This window comes from Natrix helvetica (genome assembly GCF_964273705.1).
Source record: "Natrix helvetica genome assembly, chromosome: 7".
Classification (NCBI taxonomy): domain Eukaryota; kingdom Metazoa; phylum Chordata; class Lepidosauria; order Squamata; family Natricidae; genus Natrix; species Natrix helvetica.
In genome coordinates this window covers 37,036,193-37,055,119 of record NC_138558.1, presented here as the reverse complement: position 1 = coordinate 37,055,119, position 18,927 = coordinate 37,036,193, and the positions used below count along the sequence as shown (strand labels likewise).

The 18,927-nt window shown below is 39.2% G+C and overlaps 1 protein-coding gene across 3 annotated transcripts in view; it reads right to left on the bottom strand.

The window, feature by feature from the left end:
- The window catches only part of MFSD8 (major facilitator superfamily domain containing 8), a 253,501-nt gene extending 234,600 nt beyond the window's left edge, over positions 1-18,901 (bottom strand). Inside the window, exons 1-12 of one of the 3 annotated variants that reach the window (XR_014175872.1) lie at positions 18,605-18,901; positions 16,552-16,643; positions 15,044-15,087; positions 12,791-13,031; positions 11,522-11,635; positions 10,854-10,998; positions 8,966-9,024; positions 7,856-7,964; positions 4,290-4,424; positions 3,943-4,046; positions 3,603-3,859; positions 35-2,647 (exon numbers count right to left, since the gene is read on the bottom strand). Coding sequence is in view for 2 of the 3 variants with exons in the window: in XM_081959367.1 (XP_081815493.1) it covers positions 2,432-2,647; positions 3,603-3,859; positions 3,943-4,046; positions 4,290-4,424; positions 7,856-7,964; positions 8,966-9,024; positions 10,854-10,998; positions 11,522-11,635; positions 12,791-13,031; positions 15,044-15,087; positions 16,552-16,643; positions 18,605-18,684 (1,596 nt within the window). In the remaining variant the exon portion in view is untranslated. Of the gene's footprint in view, positions 1-31; positions 2,648-3,602; positions 3,860-3,942; positions 4,047-4,289; positions 4,425-7,855; positions 7,965-8,965; positions 9,025-10,853; positions 10,999-11,521; positions 11,636-12,790; positions 13,032-15,043; positions 15,088-16,551; positions 16,644-18,604 lie in introns of those variants that run through there. The other 2 variants (XM_081959367.1, XM_081959368.1) reach the window with 2 other exon arrangements.
- Positions 18,902-18,927: the final 26 nt, after the last annotated feature.

Here is an 18,927-nt window from a genome sequence, read left to right as displayed (position 1 = left end):
AAGTCCACAAGTCTTAAAGTTGCCAAGTTTGGACACCCCTGGTCTATATTATATTTAACTGATCAATAAATAAACATCACATATAATAGAAACTATTATATATTTATGAACAACCATATCCTATGATGCTGAGGAAGCAGCACAGCACATTTAATGATGTCAGACAGGATTAAGTGCCATTTCTCTCTAAAAAATTTTTTAACCTTCATTGTAAAAACAGGAAGCATTAGAACTTTCATTAATATTCTCAATTGTCTTCTTTGTGAAGATCACTGTAAAATACGTTGTTTCACAAATGTAAAAAAAATGAAAAATAGGAAAAGGAATTTTTACCACAGCTATACAGTGCTTTAGTTTCAATCTCTATGGTGCTTCAGAGTGGAAGAAAGCACTAAAATAGTAACTATCTGCCATATTTTGAAGTAATCCAACTCTACTCAAGGATAACCGCTGCTCTAAAATGTTGCAAAACATATATCGGAGACCAAACTTGAAATATTGTACAGTCCTGGTTTTTACATTGTTCACTATTGGTAGATAGTTCAGTGGGAAAAAATGTGGAAATGAGAATATATGCATGTATATTATATATACAACATAGATTATAAAGACTTTTATGTATTTTATTTGATTATGCTTGGACTTGGACAAACAGAAACAAAAAGAAACAGGCATGCACAAAATAGAAAACATTTTTTTTTTCAAATTTCAGATACACATATTCTGCCAAACCATTCTGGATGAGTTATGCTTCAGCAGAAACTTTGATTTTTGAGTATTGTTATTGTATCAGGTTTTGGATGAAAGAAAACCAAGCAAAGGATTAGCATGATTTTTATAAAGTGAATAAGCCAAGATTGGCACATGTTTCCCTTTCACAGTTTCCATTGTAATATAATCCCCCAAATAATGACCTGCCTCACCAGCTTCCAATGCATTCCCTTCCCTGTTTGACCATAAATAGCGATGTGTCCACATGGCATGTCGCATCACACTGTGCAGTCTTCCTAATATTTTCCTTCCCTTCCTACTACTTTCCTGATCTGCCATTGCTATCTTTGACTTTGGCTCAGATATCTACACTTTAGTATTTGGTTGGAACCACATAGCCCTATACAATGGTGGGATTCAAATTTTTTTACTACCGGTTGTATGGGCGTGGCTTGGTGCTGTGGCAGGGGAAGTACTGTAAAATTCCCATTCCCTCCCAATCAGCTGGGACTCAGGAGGCAGAGAATAGATGGGGGCGGAGCCAGCCAGAGGTGGTATTTACCGGTTCTCCGAACTACTCAAAATTTCCACCACCTGTTCTTCAGAACTGGTCAGAACCTGCTGAATGCCATCTCTGGCCCTAATCAACTGATACCAGCTGTGTCAAACACAAAACAATTTATGACTTCACCATTTTCTATTCCCCTATGCAAAATCTTGTTACCAAACATGTCATGTAAGTGATCTACAAATAAATGAAAGGATGTGCTGTGCAACCAGAACCCCACCTCTGTGACAGCACCAAGGGGCGTACTATCTCCATTTCTCCTGAGTCTCAGCAATACCTGACATCACCAGATTTCTGATTTGTGATCTGGAAGTCCTGCTTATGAGACATGGAACTATGCAAGATAGTTTTAAGATGAAAAAGGTTGAATTGTTAAGAAAGCCAAATATAAAATCAATTTGGTTACACTGTTGCACAATCAGGAAAAAAGGTAACTTCAATACTGGGCAATTACCATTTAAGATTTTTTTTTTCAATTTAATAAGATGAAGGCATTTTACAATAGGTCAAAGTTTTAATGCTCAGGAAAGCAGTGAGTAAGATTCTTGGTGTAATAGTGGAAACCTCAGATATCCTCCAATTATTAAATCTGAGGAGTCTACTACCAGTTTCAGTGTTTATCTCTGTTACAAGTGCTGCATCAACATTCCTTATTTTTACTTTTAATCTTGATATTATTTTAACCATTTTTAAAAATATAAAATATACACTGAATGAGTGGGAGATCCCAAAATAAATTATGTGTAACAAAATATCAGCATTAATTTCTGCTATATTTTACTTAAAATACATTCAATTTTAAAAAGCCAACCAATTATAAAAATGAATAAACATTAATCATTCTCGTTATAATAAATAGCCTTTTTAAGTTCAGTTTAAATAGAGTTTCATTTAAGACATGATTCATAGAATCAATGTATTTTAAATATATCCAGTGTATATAATTAGAACTAGTGTCATTTATTAAAACTGCTCCAAAATAATAACATCTACTATATCACAGTCTGTCATTTCAAGTATTAAACTGATATAAATCTTGTGGTAGAAATACCATCAGTCCAGGTGAATGATAATTCTATAAACCATCTGCCAAAGATGCAAAATAGTGAAAAGAGCAAATGATTAGAGTAAAACAAGACTGAGCAGAGATTGTTAGGAGATCTGTTCTTGTAGGCTCTCGTATCGGACTGAAAATGCAATAAGTCTCTTGTACACCATTTCAAGTAGTAAGAGAGAAAGAACGACTATTCCACAGATGAAACCAAATGCCCAACGGGGTCCTAAGGAACTGTAGAGTTGACTGACAAATACTGGGCCCAGAATGCGCGCACCACTTCCACAAGCAGTTAGCCATCCCATATAAACGCCCTGAAATAAATCAGATTGTGTTCAGTTTTAACGACAGGTTTTAACCCTAAAATATTCAAACAAAATCTATTATCATTCTCCCAATTTTGCAATAGCAAACTACCATCATCATCATTAGTAATAATAGAAATAGCAGTATTAGGATTTATGAGATGGTCTGATTGTCAAGCAACTCGAGGTGGCATATAAGCTAAGTTAAAAATAATATAATATTAAAAAAACAAACTATCAAACAACCTGTAAGGAAATACAAAATTTAAAACAGACTGTAGCATAGTCATAAATTCATGAAACCCCTCTGCCCAAAGCCTGATGGAAGATCCAGGTCGCTATAGGATAGCAATAGTAGCTTTTAGTAAAATGGTTGCTATCCCAAAAAAATCTCGTCCCTCATACACAAAACATTCAGTAGCTCAGCTTTACTAAAATTTTTGATAATCTGAAAGGATAAAAAAATTCTTTAATAAAATAAGACAAGGGTGTCAAACTCGATTTCATTGAGGGCCCCATCAGGGTTGTGTTTGACCTTGGGTGGGCCAGGAACGGCATGGTCAGCTTGTCACTCGTCGGGGGCACCTGTGGTGGTCCAAGCACTCTGCCAGTGAAAACAGACTCCCGAGCTCTGTTTTTGCTGGCAGAAGCACTGTGGGCCAGTCCTTCACTGTTTCCAAGGCAGCCCTGCGGGCCAGATCTAAGCACCCTGTGGGCTGGATCCGGTCCACGGGCCTTGCATTTTACACCACTGAAACAAAACTATTACAGGAAGCAATTCATAGCTGTACTGCACCTAATCATGTGAGCTAGATGATAAAATATACTGATACTATGTAGTTTTATTGCTTAACCAAAGCATGACAAAAAAAAGTTCCAAGCTCAGTAATCTACCACTTGACAACTTGTTTTCCAAAACTATTAAACCTGTTTAAAACTGTATCCACCTAAATTTAAATCTTACCTGGGGTGTAGGGCCTAAAATTTTTGAATATAGAGTATATGACATCACATTACAGGCTGGATAACCCAATCCTATTAGAATGTCAGAAGTGATATACTGGCCCAGATGAATTACTGGAGTATAACTGCACCAAGATTGTATACTAGGACATCCTGTTGCTTCAGCTGTATTATTGGATGAAAATTCAATTTGTGACATGCACAAAAATGTAAAGGTTTCACCAAAGATCTTTCCTGGAGTAGAATTGTTCCTTATGTCTGAAAACATACAAAGAAATACCATATATGGCCACTTGTATTCATCAAAGACATTAAAATAATTCAAACATTTAAATTTATACCTGCCCATTGGATATTAGGTAACTGATTTCCCCAAGGTAACAGAACAAAGAATCCAACCAAGATAATGACTAGACCTCCATAGAGGATTGCACGTTCACCAATCCTGTTGAATAATGAAAACTAAAATTACAGTACCCATATTTTATCCAAGGAAAATTTTCCATATTCAAACCCTGAGCCCTTTGTTCGTAATAATTTAAGTATCAGCGATATTACATAAATTTGTCACTATTGGAGAATTCATTTACACACAGCAAATTGTATTCTAGGAATTATTCCTTTTTTAGAAATCAGATTTTTGTGAACATAAATATTATACTGAAACAGTGTAACTTGAACATATTACCTTTTAGAAAGTTCTTTAACTGCTAAAAACACAACCACTGATTCGATGCCAATAGCACCAAGAATTAAGCCATTGATGAACACTGCTTTTTTTCTGGTCCACGCATACATATCCATTGTTAATGGTGTAGCTATGCTAAAACATACAATAAAAGATGTATTAAATTCAATATAGTAGAGAGCTTTCTGAATTTCAATGTTCACCAACTACGTAGTTGTAATTAACAACTCTGAAACTGAACAAAAACTGCATGAAGCATTTGTACTAATAGCATAATACAAAAATCAAATGCTACGAATAGAAATGTTTTAAATTCAAAATCATTTAAAGAAAACTATTGGTCCTTGAAAAAAAATTCAAGACTAAAATACAAATTAACGTTTTTATAATAAAATTTTATGTAGAACACTGAAATAGATGATTAACATTTCACAAAAACTATAGTATGTAAAGAAAAATAGCAAGTGCAAGGAAATTGATATAGTTATATAAAACTATGTGAAGAACAAAATCCATTAATTAGAAATGTATGACAATATAGTTGAATATGTATGAATTATGTTATTACAAAGCAAACATGATTTTATGAGAGACATGCCATTTATCCAGTTGGACTATAAATTATTTTCTAAAGTATATGCTTGATAAATTTCTCCCTGATAACGCAAGTGTTAGCCTTCTGTGAAATTTTCTCTTAAAAACTCAACTTGTGATTTATTCTGAATTCTGAACAGAAAATTAATTTCATTACATACACACATACAGGCTAGAAATCAGGAAACCATAAGTTCAAGTTCCATTTTAGCCAAGTCAGCCAGTTGGGTGACTCACCTGATAGGATTGTTGTGGAAGAAAATAGGAGAAAGGTGTGTTGGATATATATGAGTTACCATATTTTTCGTCCTATAAGACGCACTTTTTCACTCCAAAAAAGAGGGTGAAAATCTGAGTGCGTCTTATAAGCCGAATGTAGCCACCTGGGTCCACTGTTCCCTCTAAGGTGCGCGGCAACAAAACACCGTGCAGCAGTTTCCAACTGCCGCGCGGTGTTTTGTACTGTCACAGGCGCCAGAGGCTGGGGAGGTCCTTTGCAGACGGCTAGAACTGGCCGCCCGCAAAGGACCTCCCCGGACTTGTTTTGGTGAGCGCGGGGTGACTGACTCTAGTTCAGCAAAGCAAGCCCGGGGAGGTCCTTTGTGGGCGGCCAATCCTAGCTGCTTGCGCCCGGCGCTGCGGCTAAAATAAACCCTCAAAGCCCCTGCCGCTACTGGAATATCTGCTGCCGCCTCCTTCTCCTCTAACAGCACATTTGCTGCCCGATGCTGCGGCAGATTTCCTGACAGTGAGAAGTGAAGCCGCCAAAGCTCCCGCCAAAGCTCCTGCCCATGGCAGCGGCGGCACATTTGGAGTGAAGCCGCCAAAGCTCCTGCTGGCGCCCCCGCCCATGGCAGCAGTGGCGGCGCGTCCCCCTCCACTCGGAGCATCTGAGCTGGGCAGCGCGTTACCCTGCTGCCCCCTCCTCCTCCGCCGTGCTTTTGAGAAGCCATGAGGCTTTTTTTTTCCCTGCTGCCCTCCGCCGCCTTCCTACTGGCTCCCGCCCGTGGCAGCGGCGGCGGCGCCTCCCCCTCTGTTCGGAGCATCTGAGCTGAGCCCCGTTACCCCTGCCCTCTCCTCCTCTGCTGTGCTTTTCAGGAGCCATGAGCCGCGGGAGCCAGTAGGAAGGCGGCGGAGGGCAGCAGGGGGAAAAAAAGCCTCATGGCTTCTCAAAAGCACAGCGGAGGAGGAGGGGGCAGCAGGGTAACGCGCTGCCCAGCTCAGATGCTCCGAGTGGAGGGGGACGCGCGAGAAGTGAAGCCGCCAAAGCTCCCACCAAAGCTCCTGCCCATGGCAGCGGCGGCACATTTGGAGTGAAGCCGCCAAAGCTCCGGCTGACACCCCCACCCATGGCAGCAGCGGCGGCGCGTCCCCCTCCACTCGGAGCATCTGAGCTGGGCAGCGCGTTACCCTGCTGCCCCCTCCTCCGCCGTGCTTTTGAGAAGCCATGAGGCTTTTTTCCCCCCTGCTGCCCTCCGCCGCCTTCCTATTGGCTCCCGCGGCTCATGGCTCCTCAAAAGCACAGCAGAGGAGGAGGGGGCAGGGGTAACGGGGCTCAGCTCAGATGCTCTGAACAGAGGGGGAGGCGCCGCCGCCGCTGCCACGGGCGGGAGCCAGTAGGAAGGCGGAGGAGGGCAGCAGGGGGAAAAAAGCCTCATGGGGGACGCCCCGCTGCCGCTGCCATGGGTGGGGGCACCAGCGGGAGCTTTGGCGGCTTCACTCCAAGTGTGGTGGTGCTGTTGGAGGAGGAAGAGGAGGCAGCTGTTATTCTGGTGGCGGCAAGGGCTCGTCGTCGGCATCTTCAGCAGCAGCCCTGCCCCCTGTGAAAAAAACTGAAGATGGAGCAGATCCACGCAGATGACGTCGCCGCAACATGACTGGAGGAGGAATTCTGGGAGTTGAAGTCCACAAGTCTTCAAGCTGTCAGGTTTGAAGACCCTGGGGTTTTTTTTTAAGGGTTAAAGGTGCAAGGGTCTTGCAACTTGACAGCTTTAAGACTTGCATGCTTCAATGCCAGAGTTCCTGAGCCAACATGACTGGAGGAGGAATTCTGGAAGTTGAAGTCCACACGTCTTAAAGCTGACAATTTTGAAGACCCCTTGGGGTTTTTTTCCCTAAAGGGTTAGGGATGCAAGGATCTTGTAACTTGACAGCTTTAAGACTTGCATGCTTCAATGCCAGAGTTCCTGACCCAACATGACTGGAGGAGGAACTCTGGGAGGTGAAGTCCACAAGTCTTCAAGCTGTCAGGTTTGAAGACCCTGGGTTGTTGTTTTTTTCTAAAGGGTTAAGGGTGCAAGGGTCTTGTAACTTGACAGCTTTAAGACTTGCATGCTTCAATGCCAGAGTTCCTGACCCAACATTTTGGTTACTAAGCAGGAGCGTTGTTAAGTGATACTATATAACACTTTTAATTAAGCGGGTACCTTGAAGAAACATAACTTTGAGTTTCAAATAATACTGATTTTGTTGTTGTCTTAGGTGACACCTGTGAAAAAAATTCAGGTGCTGCTCAGGCATAAAAATGTGCCGCTCTAATACTATACTTTTCTGCTCACACTGAAAAAAAATTAGAGGGAACATTGCCTGGGTCATCTAAAAATGGGGGACATAAAATTGTTCTTAAACTGCTGTTAACTTTATACAGTTGATATAAAATATTTTACTACAGTATTTGGTTCAGAATCTTTTTTTTCTAGATTTTCCTCCTTTAAAATTGGGTGCGTCTTATATTCCGGAGTGTCTTATAGGGCGAAAAATACGGTATATATAAAAAGTAATAAAAGTGAGATATAAATAAATAAATAACACCCCAAGTACGATGGCAGATAGTGATAATTCATGTATGCCTGGATGTATTAAATCTGTTATGGTAATAAGAAAAAGCTATTGTAGGAAATGTTGCAGCAGACTTTATTCACAAAATTATGTAGAAATGTAAGAAAGATTATTTTAAAAACCCAAATACTTACGTTTCAAAAACTGCAAAAATAAATAGGATAACAAAGAAAAGAAAGTTTGTTGATACTACAGCCACATAGTCAATGTGTCGCTGATTATCTTGAACCACTTCATTGTTTTCTGTATTTAAAAAAAAAAAGTTAACTGATAAAGACCTACATAGCATTGATATAGATGCAATTATTTTGAGAAAATCTTAGTTCATGAAATAGGCATGATTTATGGACATAAAAGACATGCAAACTCCCTTAGCCCCCTTTAATGACAGAACCAGACAGAAAGCTATAGCTAAGTATAAGCCCCCAGGCATACTCTACAATTCTCCTAAACGCTATGCATGCCCTCCCCCCCTTTGTTTTGCAAAAAACGGGTCATTTTTGTTTCTTTTTGCCCCCCCCCCCATCCCGAATAGCACTCTACAAGCCTCCTAAAGGCCATCCATGCCCTTTTTTGGCAAAAAATGGGCCATTTTTTGCTCGTTTTTCCCCAAAGTGCAAAGCAGCACTTTGAAGGCCTCTCAAACTCTCTGCATGCTCCGTTTTTCACCAAAATAAAAATAAAAAAAATGAGGCATTCAGAGGGCTTGGAAGGTCTGAATGCAAAAACTTATTTTTTAAAGCTATCTCTTTAAAATCTTGCTGCGTGTTACACTCCAGTGCGTTTTATACTCCGAAAAATATGGTAAATAGTTTTTCCAAATTGGGCAGAAAGATTTTTCTTTCATTAAGAATATAGAGGGGTCTAGAAAGATCAGGTACATTGCTCACTTTTTGCAGTATGTTCATTACTTTAAATTTCTGTTTAGAATTTGATACTTTACGATGCCTTCATACTTTCCAGTAAGATCTTATATATTTAGATATTAGTATTTATCTAGAAATTGCATTGTAATAACACTGGCACAGGAATTCATTCTCACTGCAGATATATTCCCATTCATGACAAATTGCAATCATTAGCGTGTGCTTGTGAACCATTGAATCTAATAAATTTGATCTGAAGTTGCAGTTAATTGCTCAGACTTGAGACATATATCCCAAAAGCTATCATCCACATCCTTCACACATTTGACACTATTCCTACCTATGTTAGCAAGTTTATCAAAACATATTTCAAATTACCTTCAGTTTCAGTATTAATACTATTTTGTGGTCGTCCCGTATCATCTACATGATGCTCTCTAAAAATTAAGAGATGGTGTGAAACAATAACTGAATATAACAAAGATTATATATCAACTTTAAATATAATTGAGAGTTTTGTGTTGAAACAATATTATTCTGCACAATTCTTTGTTAATTCAATTATGCAATTTATCTTGTTTTATGGATAAAGCGTTATAAGCACTCTGTATAAATAACTTGAGAATAGAAGCACTTGTATATTATTTTAGAGAATTAGACTCATTAATACCGTGTTTCCCCGAAAATACAACATGTCCTGATAATAAGACCATGCCACATTTTTCGGGTGGGCAAAAATGTAAGCCCTCCCCCGAAAACAAGGCCCCTGGACAACCCCCCCTCCAGCCAGGCAGAGCGCCACTCACCGACCTAGCGGTATCCAAAAGGCGCCAAGCCGCAAGAACGGGGGGGCAAAGGCTCACGTTGCTTGGCGCCTTTGGGATATCGCTAGGTTGGTGAGCAGTGCTGTGCCCAACTGGAGAGGGGAGTTGCCGGGCGGTTGCTCTCTTGTGAGCGGGCTCCCGAAGAGCCGGGCACAGCCTCAGGGTCGAACGGCTGTGTTGCGCTATCGCAGCAGTACTATACAGCAGCCATGTGGTGACCACGCTCACGAGCAGCCGCCTGGCAACCCCCTTTTCCAGCTGGGCACAGCGCCATTCACTGACCTAGAGGTATCGCCAAGCTGTATGAGTGCATGTTCACTGCCCTTCGGCTCCCGCGGCTTGCTGCCTTCAGAATGCCCCTAGGTCAGTGAATGGGGCTCTGCATGGCTGGAGAGGGGGGTTGCGCAAGCGGCTTTTCCGCTCCCCGCTCGCGCACCTCCCAGCATCACGATGCCCTTGCCAAACTCTCCCAGCAGAACCAGGGCACATCCGCTGCCACCGCCGCATGGCTTTTTCTGCGGCTTCCAAAGCACGGAGGTAGGATGCCGAGTCTTCCAGAAGTTGCCCCTCTGGGAATACGCTGTATGGTTGTCCGCTCTGAGAGTATGCTCTGCCTCAGCCAGCCTACAACCATAGAGCATACTCCCAGAACGGTCGCTACCAAAAAACTCAGCTGAGGCTCTCCAGAGTTTGGAAGCCAAAGAATAGGTTATGTTTGGAGCGCCGCCGCTACGGCAGCACCCTGGTCCTGCAGGGAGAGCTGGGCCAGGGCATGGTGAGGTTGGGAGGCACTCCAGCTGGGGACGGAACAGGTGCTCGCGCAACTTCCCTTTCCAGCCGGGCCGAGTGCCGTGCACTGACCTAAGATTATCCCAAATGCATCAAGCCGCGGGAGCTGGGGGGAGGGCAGAGCACCACGCGGCTTAGTGCCTTTGTGATATCACTGGATCCATGAGTGGCGCTCTGCCCGGCTGGAAAGGGGGGGTTGCCGGGTGGCTGCTCATGAGCGTAATCACCTCATGGCTGGTATGTTGCGCTGCTGTGACAGCGCAACACAGGCATTTGCCCCTGAGGCTGTGCCTGGCTCTTCGGGCGCCCGTTCGCAAGAGAGCAGCCACACGGCAACCCAAAAACAATAAGTCCCCCCCCCCAATAATAAGACCCAATCAATATTTTAGGGGTCAAAAGAAAATAAGACCCTGTCTTATTTTCGGGGAAACACTGTAAGATTTAATAAACTTATCAAATTAAGATCTACTGCAGTATTATTGATCAAGAAATACTAAAAACAACTGCCAAACCCACAAATTATTCTTTTTGTTCTTTTCTTGGTTCATAATAAGAACTAAAGAAACTAAATGGACCAAGAAGAACAGAGATTTTATGTATAAATTAAAGGACCTTTCTTATAAACATTGACAAGTTTTTAAATTTCCAATTACCTAAATACAGCAATTATCAGAACAATATTAATAATTCCTAGAAGGCTTCCAAATAAAACTGGAACTGTGTACATGTTCAACTGAAGATAAATTGTTTTCCATGAGATTCCTTTTTCCCCAATAAGTGTAAAGAGAGTCTGAAAAACTAATAGAAAATATAAGTTTATACAATTGGATTTTAATAGTAAGTATTCCTGATGTTAATTATAATATATATATAATATAATAATTATAATATTATAATATATTATAATAAATAATAATTATAATATATATATAATTGTAGCAGCTAAAAATCTAATGTATTAACTAAATGGAAAAAAGAATAAATTAGATTAGTGTTCAACTTCTGATTAAAAAAATCCAAATAAGTTACATAGTTCTTTTAGTAGTTTGCATTAATATTTTTCCTTGACACGCAGTGCTTCAAATTTTATTTATCAATAAACTGTCTGTAAAAACTAAATGAAAATTGGAGTCTGAAGTCAAATTGGGATCACATTCTGTTCCTTAAAACTCAAGGCCCATTTATAAATAGTCCTCTACTATTATTGTTTTTATATAACAAATTAAAGTTTAAATATGTACACATACATTAAAAAAAATATTCTCCTGCAACTAATTAATGAATCACTTGAAGAAAATGAGAATACAATGTAAGTTTGTACCTGGTCCCAGTATGAATCCCACTGCTTGGCAAGCACTAGTGTTTGCCATGGCATTAGTTCTTTCAGTCAGAGAGGTTGCACCAGCAATATATGAGCGAACTACTGCTACATTTCCTAAAACAAAACAAAGTTTATTTGGAAAACCTAAGGCGCATATCTATTTTTAATCATATCCATAAGGTAGTTAAAAGCTCAACAGTTTAGACCAAATCTTGGTCTTTTGTCTGCTCACCAAATCTATTTTAATAGGTCTCATTACTACCGAAATAACTAAAAAGATGCAAAAGAACCTTTATCTTGAAATAAATTAGTCAGAAATATCAATGAACTTTAGAAACTTGAAATTAATCAGGAATAATTATTTCATAGCATATCTCAGGTGTGAATTAAAGGAGTAAATTACACCTTTGAGCAACTGTAATTTTCTTCATATGAGAAAAATCCCTAAAATTAATATGACTACTGATAGTACTTTTAGGCTGATATCTCAGGGAATCTTTATTACTCTGATTAGTCTATTAGAATACTGTACTTTGTGGTAACTCAACTTAGGAGACTCTATAATCCTACAGAAAGCCATGGCACAAACATTAGAATAGAATAGAATAACAAAGTTGGAAGGGACCTTGGAGGTCTTCTAGTCCAACCCCGCTTAGACAGGAAAACTTACACCACTTCAGACAAATGGTTATCCAACATCTTCTTAAAAACTCTCAGTGTTGGAGCATTCACAACTTTTGGAGGCAAGTTGTTCCATTGATTAATTGTTCTGTCAGGAAATTCATCCTCAGTTCGAAGTTGCTTCTCTCCATGATTAGTTTGAACCCACTGCTTCTTGTTCTACCCTCAGGTGCTTTGGAGAATAGTTCGACTCCCTCTTCTTTGTGGCAACCCCTGAGATATTGGAACACTGCTATCATGTCTCCCCTAGTACTTCTTTTCATTAAACTAGACATACCCAGTTCCCGCAACTGTTCTTCATATGTTTTAGCCTCCAGTCCCCTAATCATCTTTGTTGCTCTTCTCTGCACTCTTTCTAGAGTCTCAACTCATCTTAGTAAGTAGGATCCTGGGAAAATCTTTCAATCTATATGTTGAAACAATCAGCAGGATTTTACTTTTACTCAAGAGGTTCTGAGTGCCAACTTGTGGGGGTAGAAGGGATCTCAAAGGCCTGAGATTTTGATTTCTCTAACAAATAGTTGAATTGCCTTAAATACATGTAGCTACGAATCTAGCAAACTTTACTTCAAATATTTCTCAAATTACCTGCACCAAACCCCACCAATGCTCGAGCAGCTAGCATGTAGTATTTGTTGTGTGAGGGGGGCAAATGGACATAAGCGTAGAGGAAATTGGCAGCTACTGAAATAGCAGTTGAAACCACAAGAGGTTCTCTTCTTGGCCTGCAATTAGACCACATTCCAAATAATGGAGAAGCTATCATCTGACCAATGCTGTATGAAGCAATAATCCAGCCCAGAAAACTTGGATCTGCCGTTTTATCTATCTATGGAAATCATAAACACATTTTCAACAATATTTTATTAATCAATAGGACACCGTAATTAAAAATATTCAATTCTAAGAGATATTCTGCTACTAAAATATAGGTAAATGTTAATGAAGAGAACATTTTAATTTCAGGGTTAAATTAGAGGATCCAGCATTTATATATTAAATCGTGCAGACCATTAGTTGGTAAATTAAGCTTATTAATAACATGGAATAACACTGTTAAACTAGCATGGAAACAGACTGAAGTTTAAATTTAAAATTAGTCTATGTGGGAAGACTACCCTCCCACATTATAATAGTCACAAAAATAGTATTTTTAGCAGCATCGCTATAAGAATACACATCCCAAATTGTACATGAATAGTTACTGAATAATTTATATATCATTGGACGGTTGGTACAGTTGGAAAAGAATCAATGACAAAAAACATTTTGAAGGGTTGGTGTCATGCACTTTCCTCTTTCTTTATTGCTTAGATTTATAAACATCTTTTGTTCCAGAACTTTAAAATGGCAATCAAAACTTCAATTCTCTAGAATAGGTTAGGGTGAGGATACTGATTGGCTCAAAGTCACCCAATCAGCTTCCATAACTGACAGTGGACTTGAACCTGATCCTCCATATCCTGGTCCGACACCTAAACTCTTGCATTTCACTACGTTTCTATTCTAGCTGTTCCCCTTTTCCATAAGATGAATCTCTGCAATTTATGAAGCTGGTCCTCTTTAATTTTGCTGTAACTCAACATTGCACCATTACACTAAAAGCTAAGCTCTCCTATATCTTACCATCTTATATTTCTCCAGAAAATAATTATGATGGTTGCTGTGTCCCGGGGGTCATGTGATCCCCTTTTGCAACCTCTGACAAGCAAAGTCAATGGAGGAGCCAGATTCACTTAACAACTGTTACTAACTTAGCAACTGCAGTGATTCACTTAACAACTGTGCTAAGAAAGGTCATAAATGGGGCAAAACTCACATGACTGTCTTGCTTAGCAACAGAAGTTTTGGGCTGAATTGTGGTCGTAAATCAAGGACTATCTGTTTATTATGTAAAATAAAGTAATTTTTTTGAACAAAAATATGTATTTGATTGATAGGGCCTACAGGTCATTGTAATAAGTCTAAGCAGCATACAATTCTCCCCCCATAATCTGGACTTTTAAAAAATCAAATCAGAACCATAAATCTCCATGTAAAACCAGGAAATAATTGCAATTTATTCCCCTCAATTAAAGCTATTTCATTAGTAGAGGGGAAAGATGGAAGAATATACATTTCCATCCCTAAAATGCCACTTTATTTCTATACTACCCTTCCCAGCTTATGGAAATTTAATTTTACATACACTAAAACAAAAAAGGAAAGACATAACGTACGCTAAAACAACTATCATGAAAGCCAGACTAAAACAGTGAATCTTTATATAAATTTGAAGGCCTGTAAATATGGAATCCTGACCTTAATAAGGACTGCATTCCAGGGGCAAAAAACTCAAAAAACTCTCTTCTAAGTCTCCATCAACCCTGAAGCCAAAACTTATAATCATTTGTCTATTCCAGCCTTTCTTCTTCAATATTTGAAATAGAAAACAGCAATTTGGACACTGCAAATTATTTGCCCATTCTCCCCACAAAAACAATATAATGATCTGTATGTTAAGTTCTGTAAATAATTATCTTTTCATTTGGCTGAATGAACTCATAGCATTACTTTATTATTTGGTACTTCAAATCACTGTTAATTCCTGGCAACTGCCTGGAAAAGTCTCTGCAGTTTTCTTGGTAATGTTTCTTGAAATGGTTTGCCAATGCTTCCTTCCTACAGTTGAAAGAGGAGTGGCCCAAGGTCATTCAGCTGCTTATTGCTGAGAGCAGGACAGAACTCACAGTATCTTAGCTTCTACCGTAGCTTGCTGCTTTAATCACAACATCATACCACTGAAACTGACAGATGCCTAAGTTAACATCATGCAAATAAAAATTTAGGTGATTCACAAACCTGTTGAAGATAGGGCCATATTGACATGATGACAATAGAGAAACCTGCAACAAAAAGTACTTTAGTTATTTTTCTCTAGCACTTTTTTGCCATCTACTGGTCATATTCAGAGAAATAAAATTATGGAATTCCATACAAAAAACACAGAATTACTTTGGAAAAAGAAAAAGTTCAAAAACTACAAATAATTTTAGATGTAATGTTTAACCTTGTCTTGCAAACTTTAATGATATTTCTAAGAAAATTAACTACCTATAACTAAGCTAAATGTTATCCAATGACACTTGGTTACCGTATTTTTCATAGTATAAGACACACTGGAGTATAAGATGCATTGGAGTACCATGGTTTTGAAGAGGCAAATTAAAAAAAAAAAGTTTTGGACTCTGCAAACCTCCCCAAAACGGCCTGTTTTTTGCAAAAACGGGTCCGTTTTTTGCCAAAAAAGGGCATGGATAACCTTTAGGAAGCTTATAGAGTGCTCCTGGGAGCTGGGGGGCGGGAATTGAGCAAAAAAATGGCCCATTTTTTGCTCATTTCTGCCCTCCCCAGCCACCAGGAACTCTCTGAAAGCCTCCTACAAGCTATGCACAGCCATTTTGGTGAAGGGGACAGGGTTTCAGGAGGCAAAAAATGCTGTGTTCAATGTATAAGACACACCCAGATTTTCAGCCTCTTTTTTGAAGGGAAAAGGTGCGTCTTACACTCCGAAAAATACGGTATAGTTTAACTACAGAAATGAATACTGTATGTATCTTCCTAAAATATCTACCTTCAAGAAAGAGGAATTCAGTCAGTAGTAGGTGCATATGAGGAACTGCTTATAGGGAACTATATCATTATGAAAACACTAATATATTGTATACATTTATTCCGTTTCTTTTAATGAAAGACAAAAGTCTTCATTATTTGTCATCCATTATACAAGATGATCCAGAAATCTACAATTCATACCATTTACTACAACCACAATATTAAGAAAAAGTCAAGGTAACTACATTGGACAGTTTATGAACACTGACCTTTTTTTTTTTAAGTGAGGAAAATAGTGGAATATCTACCCCAATGAGATTCCAATATGCTACAAAGTACATAGTCTACATGTTACAACAAATACTCTGTTGCATTACCTCCCTAACTATGACCACAGGACATACTGGAAATAGAACCATGCGGTTGATTCTGCTGGTGAACATTTACTTCAGCCAGGCTTAATTCCACCTGTTCCCTACACATTTATGAACAAGTTCCCGAATTTGCTTATTGTGACAGTTGTTCTTCCTTTGATGCTAGTTTATAATGCTATTGTCTAATATTATTTTGTTTTTGTTAAATAGTACATAAATTACAGAGTATGTTGAACTTACAAATGAGCCCCCCCGCCAAATTAAATAAAACAGTTTGCTATATAAGAAATTTCTATACAATAATTTAATTAATATCCACTGAAGTAACAAGAAACAGAGTTATATTAAAACACTGATGACTGGTTAGCAAATTTTACAAACCAACACTGCTGAAGAACATTGTGAGATACATTATTCGAATGGATCTCCACCGACTCTTGTATTGTTGCAATGTTTCCATAACATCCTTAGACCTGTAATAAACAATATTGTAATATTGAGATTAATGTTAACATGTCAAATATTCATCATTCTTCAACCAATTCTAACGTAAGTGTTAGAACTATATGTTATTATATTTACATTTAGTCATTTATTCCTGTCTTTGTATGATTGAAATCATTCTCTGATGCATGTCATCATATATTGGCAATGCTCCATTCTATTTTACAACAATCAAATTCAACAATTGCTATACAAAGCATGAAATGGACACAAATCTGATATCAGAATGAATTTCAATATGGACAAATGCTAAATTTTAAATTTGGGTAGAAAATATCAAAGACATGAGAATAAGATGTGGGGGATTACACGGGATAGCAATGTATGCATAAAGAGGTTTAAAGATGATACAGCAAATGTTTAGAGCAGTAGTTCTCAACCTGTGGGTCGGGACCCCTTTGGGGTCGCCTAAGACAATCGGAAAACACATATTTTTGAAAAAATACGGAAAACATAAAATAATTTTATGGTTGGGGGTCACCACCACATGAGGAACTGTATTAAAGGGTCGCAGCATTAGGAAGGTTGAGACTCACTGATTTAGAGGATAGTGCTGATTGGAATGTAAATGTCAGTTCCTCTCCCAGTCATATTTAGACCTCCAGCTATCCCAGCTGAGAACAAAGTGAGCTGACAGATTTGTATGATGTTTGCATGAGAGGGGAAGCAGCTGGGTATCTGGGATGAGGGCACTGAATGCTGGGCAAATGCATTCGAGAAAAATTGTTACATTAACTGGAGGTGATATGGGGTCCTTTGACCTGGAAGAAGAATGTGGGTGTTGAGATTCTGGTGTGTTAAGGAGGGAGCAGCCAATAACTTTGTCAGAAGGAAACAAAGAAATTAAAGAGACTTTTAACACTGATGTCAATCAGGGATGTAGGCCAGGGCAAGAAATGTTGGCATGCAATTTGCAAGAATTCTCTGTATAAAACAAGATCATGACCCAGTCACAATTTATAAGATGGGTGATTATATAAACTTATTAAAGATAAATACATAAATACAACCATAGGCTATATACACAAAAGTATTTGCAAAATCAGGAATCATAACTCCCCTCTATTTTGCACTGGCATCTACTGTGCTTTAGGAAGGTAAGGGTCACAGGAGGGCTTGGACTGCAAGGCATTTAAGGTGCCACGCTAGTCTTACTCCCTAATCTTAATCAAGTTTCCCTTTTGGGAAACAAAAATAAATAAATATACACTTTAATACACTCAAACAATGTTATGCAATAAACACCATAACAATCACTATTCAATATTACCATGCGGCAGAGGTCTCTAACCTTGCAACTTTAAGACTTGCAGACTTGAGCTCCCAGAATTCCTCAGCCAGTCATTCTGGGAGTTGAAGTCCACAAGTCTTCAAGGGGTCAAGGTTGGAGACCCATCATACAATATTCTAAAAACTCAGACCTGAAATATTAAAAACAATTAAAGTGTCTGTTTCAAGTACACACACACACTTTAAAAATATGCAAAAACACCTACTGTGCCTTATCAATAAATGTATGAAGGCTGCTCTTCATACATATTTTATTAACAATGCAACAGACAGCAGGTCAAAAATCTATTAAATTGTTTTAACACAGCTGTATTTATTTAGCCTAGATGTCCCACAATCTGATATACAATACTTATAAAACACATTACACATACATACAAATACCTGTATCATTTATATTAAACAGGCATCACCGATTTTACCGCCGCTAGGGTATCACCATCAGTTGTTTTGGTTTCTTATATTCATGTAGCTATTTTGCAACTCGTATTGTAATCTAATAACTTGAGTTGCAGATACAGAGGATTTTGACTCCATCGCTTCTGGAGTCCAAGTGGATCCCCCCCCCCCACTCCCCGCTCCTTCAGACCGAAAAGGCGCCCCTGACAAATAAGACCCGAGCGCGGTGACTTCTGTGCACCTTTCGTCTCCGTCTCCGTTCAAAAGAGGCTGCTCCCAGTCGTCACCGGCGGGCTCCAGAACAGCAGCAGCAGCAGCCATGGCCAACTTCGAAACCTCCGAGTTTCAACCTCTGACAAATGTAGAGCCAACCGCCCTACATGCTCCCTCTGGCGAAGGCGGGGAGCACCTGAAGCCTCGCCTCTGCTTTCTTCCGGGACAAGGCGAGAGGCGACTGTCACGTGGCCAAACAGCAAACACAATAAAGCGAGCCAAGACAACTGCATGTGACAGCGGCACTTGGCCTGCAAGGGGAGAAGGGGGAGGGATCAAATCTGATCACGT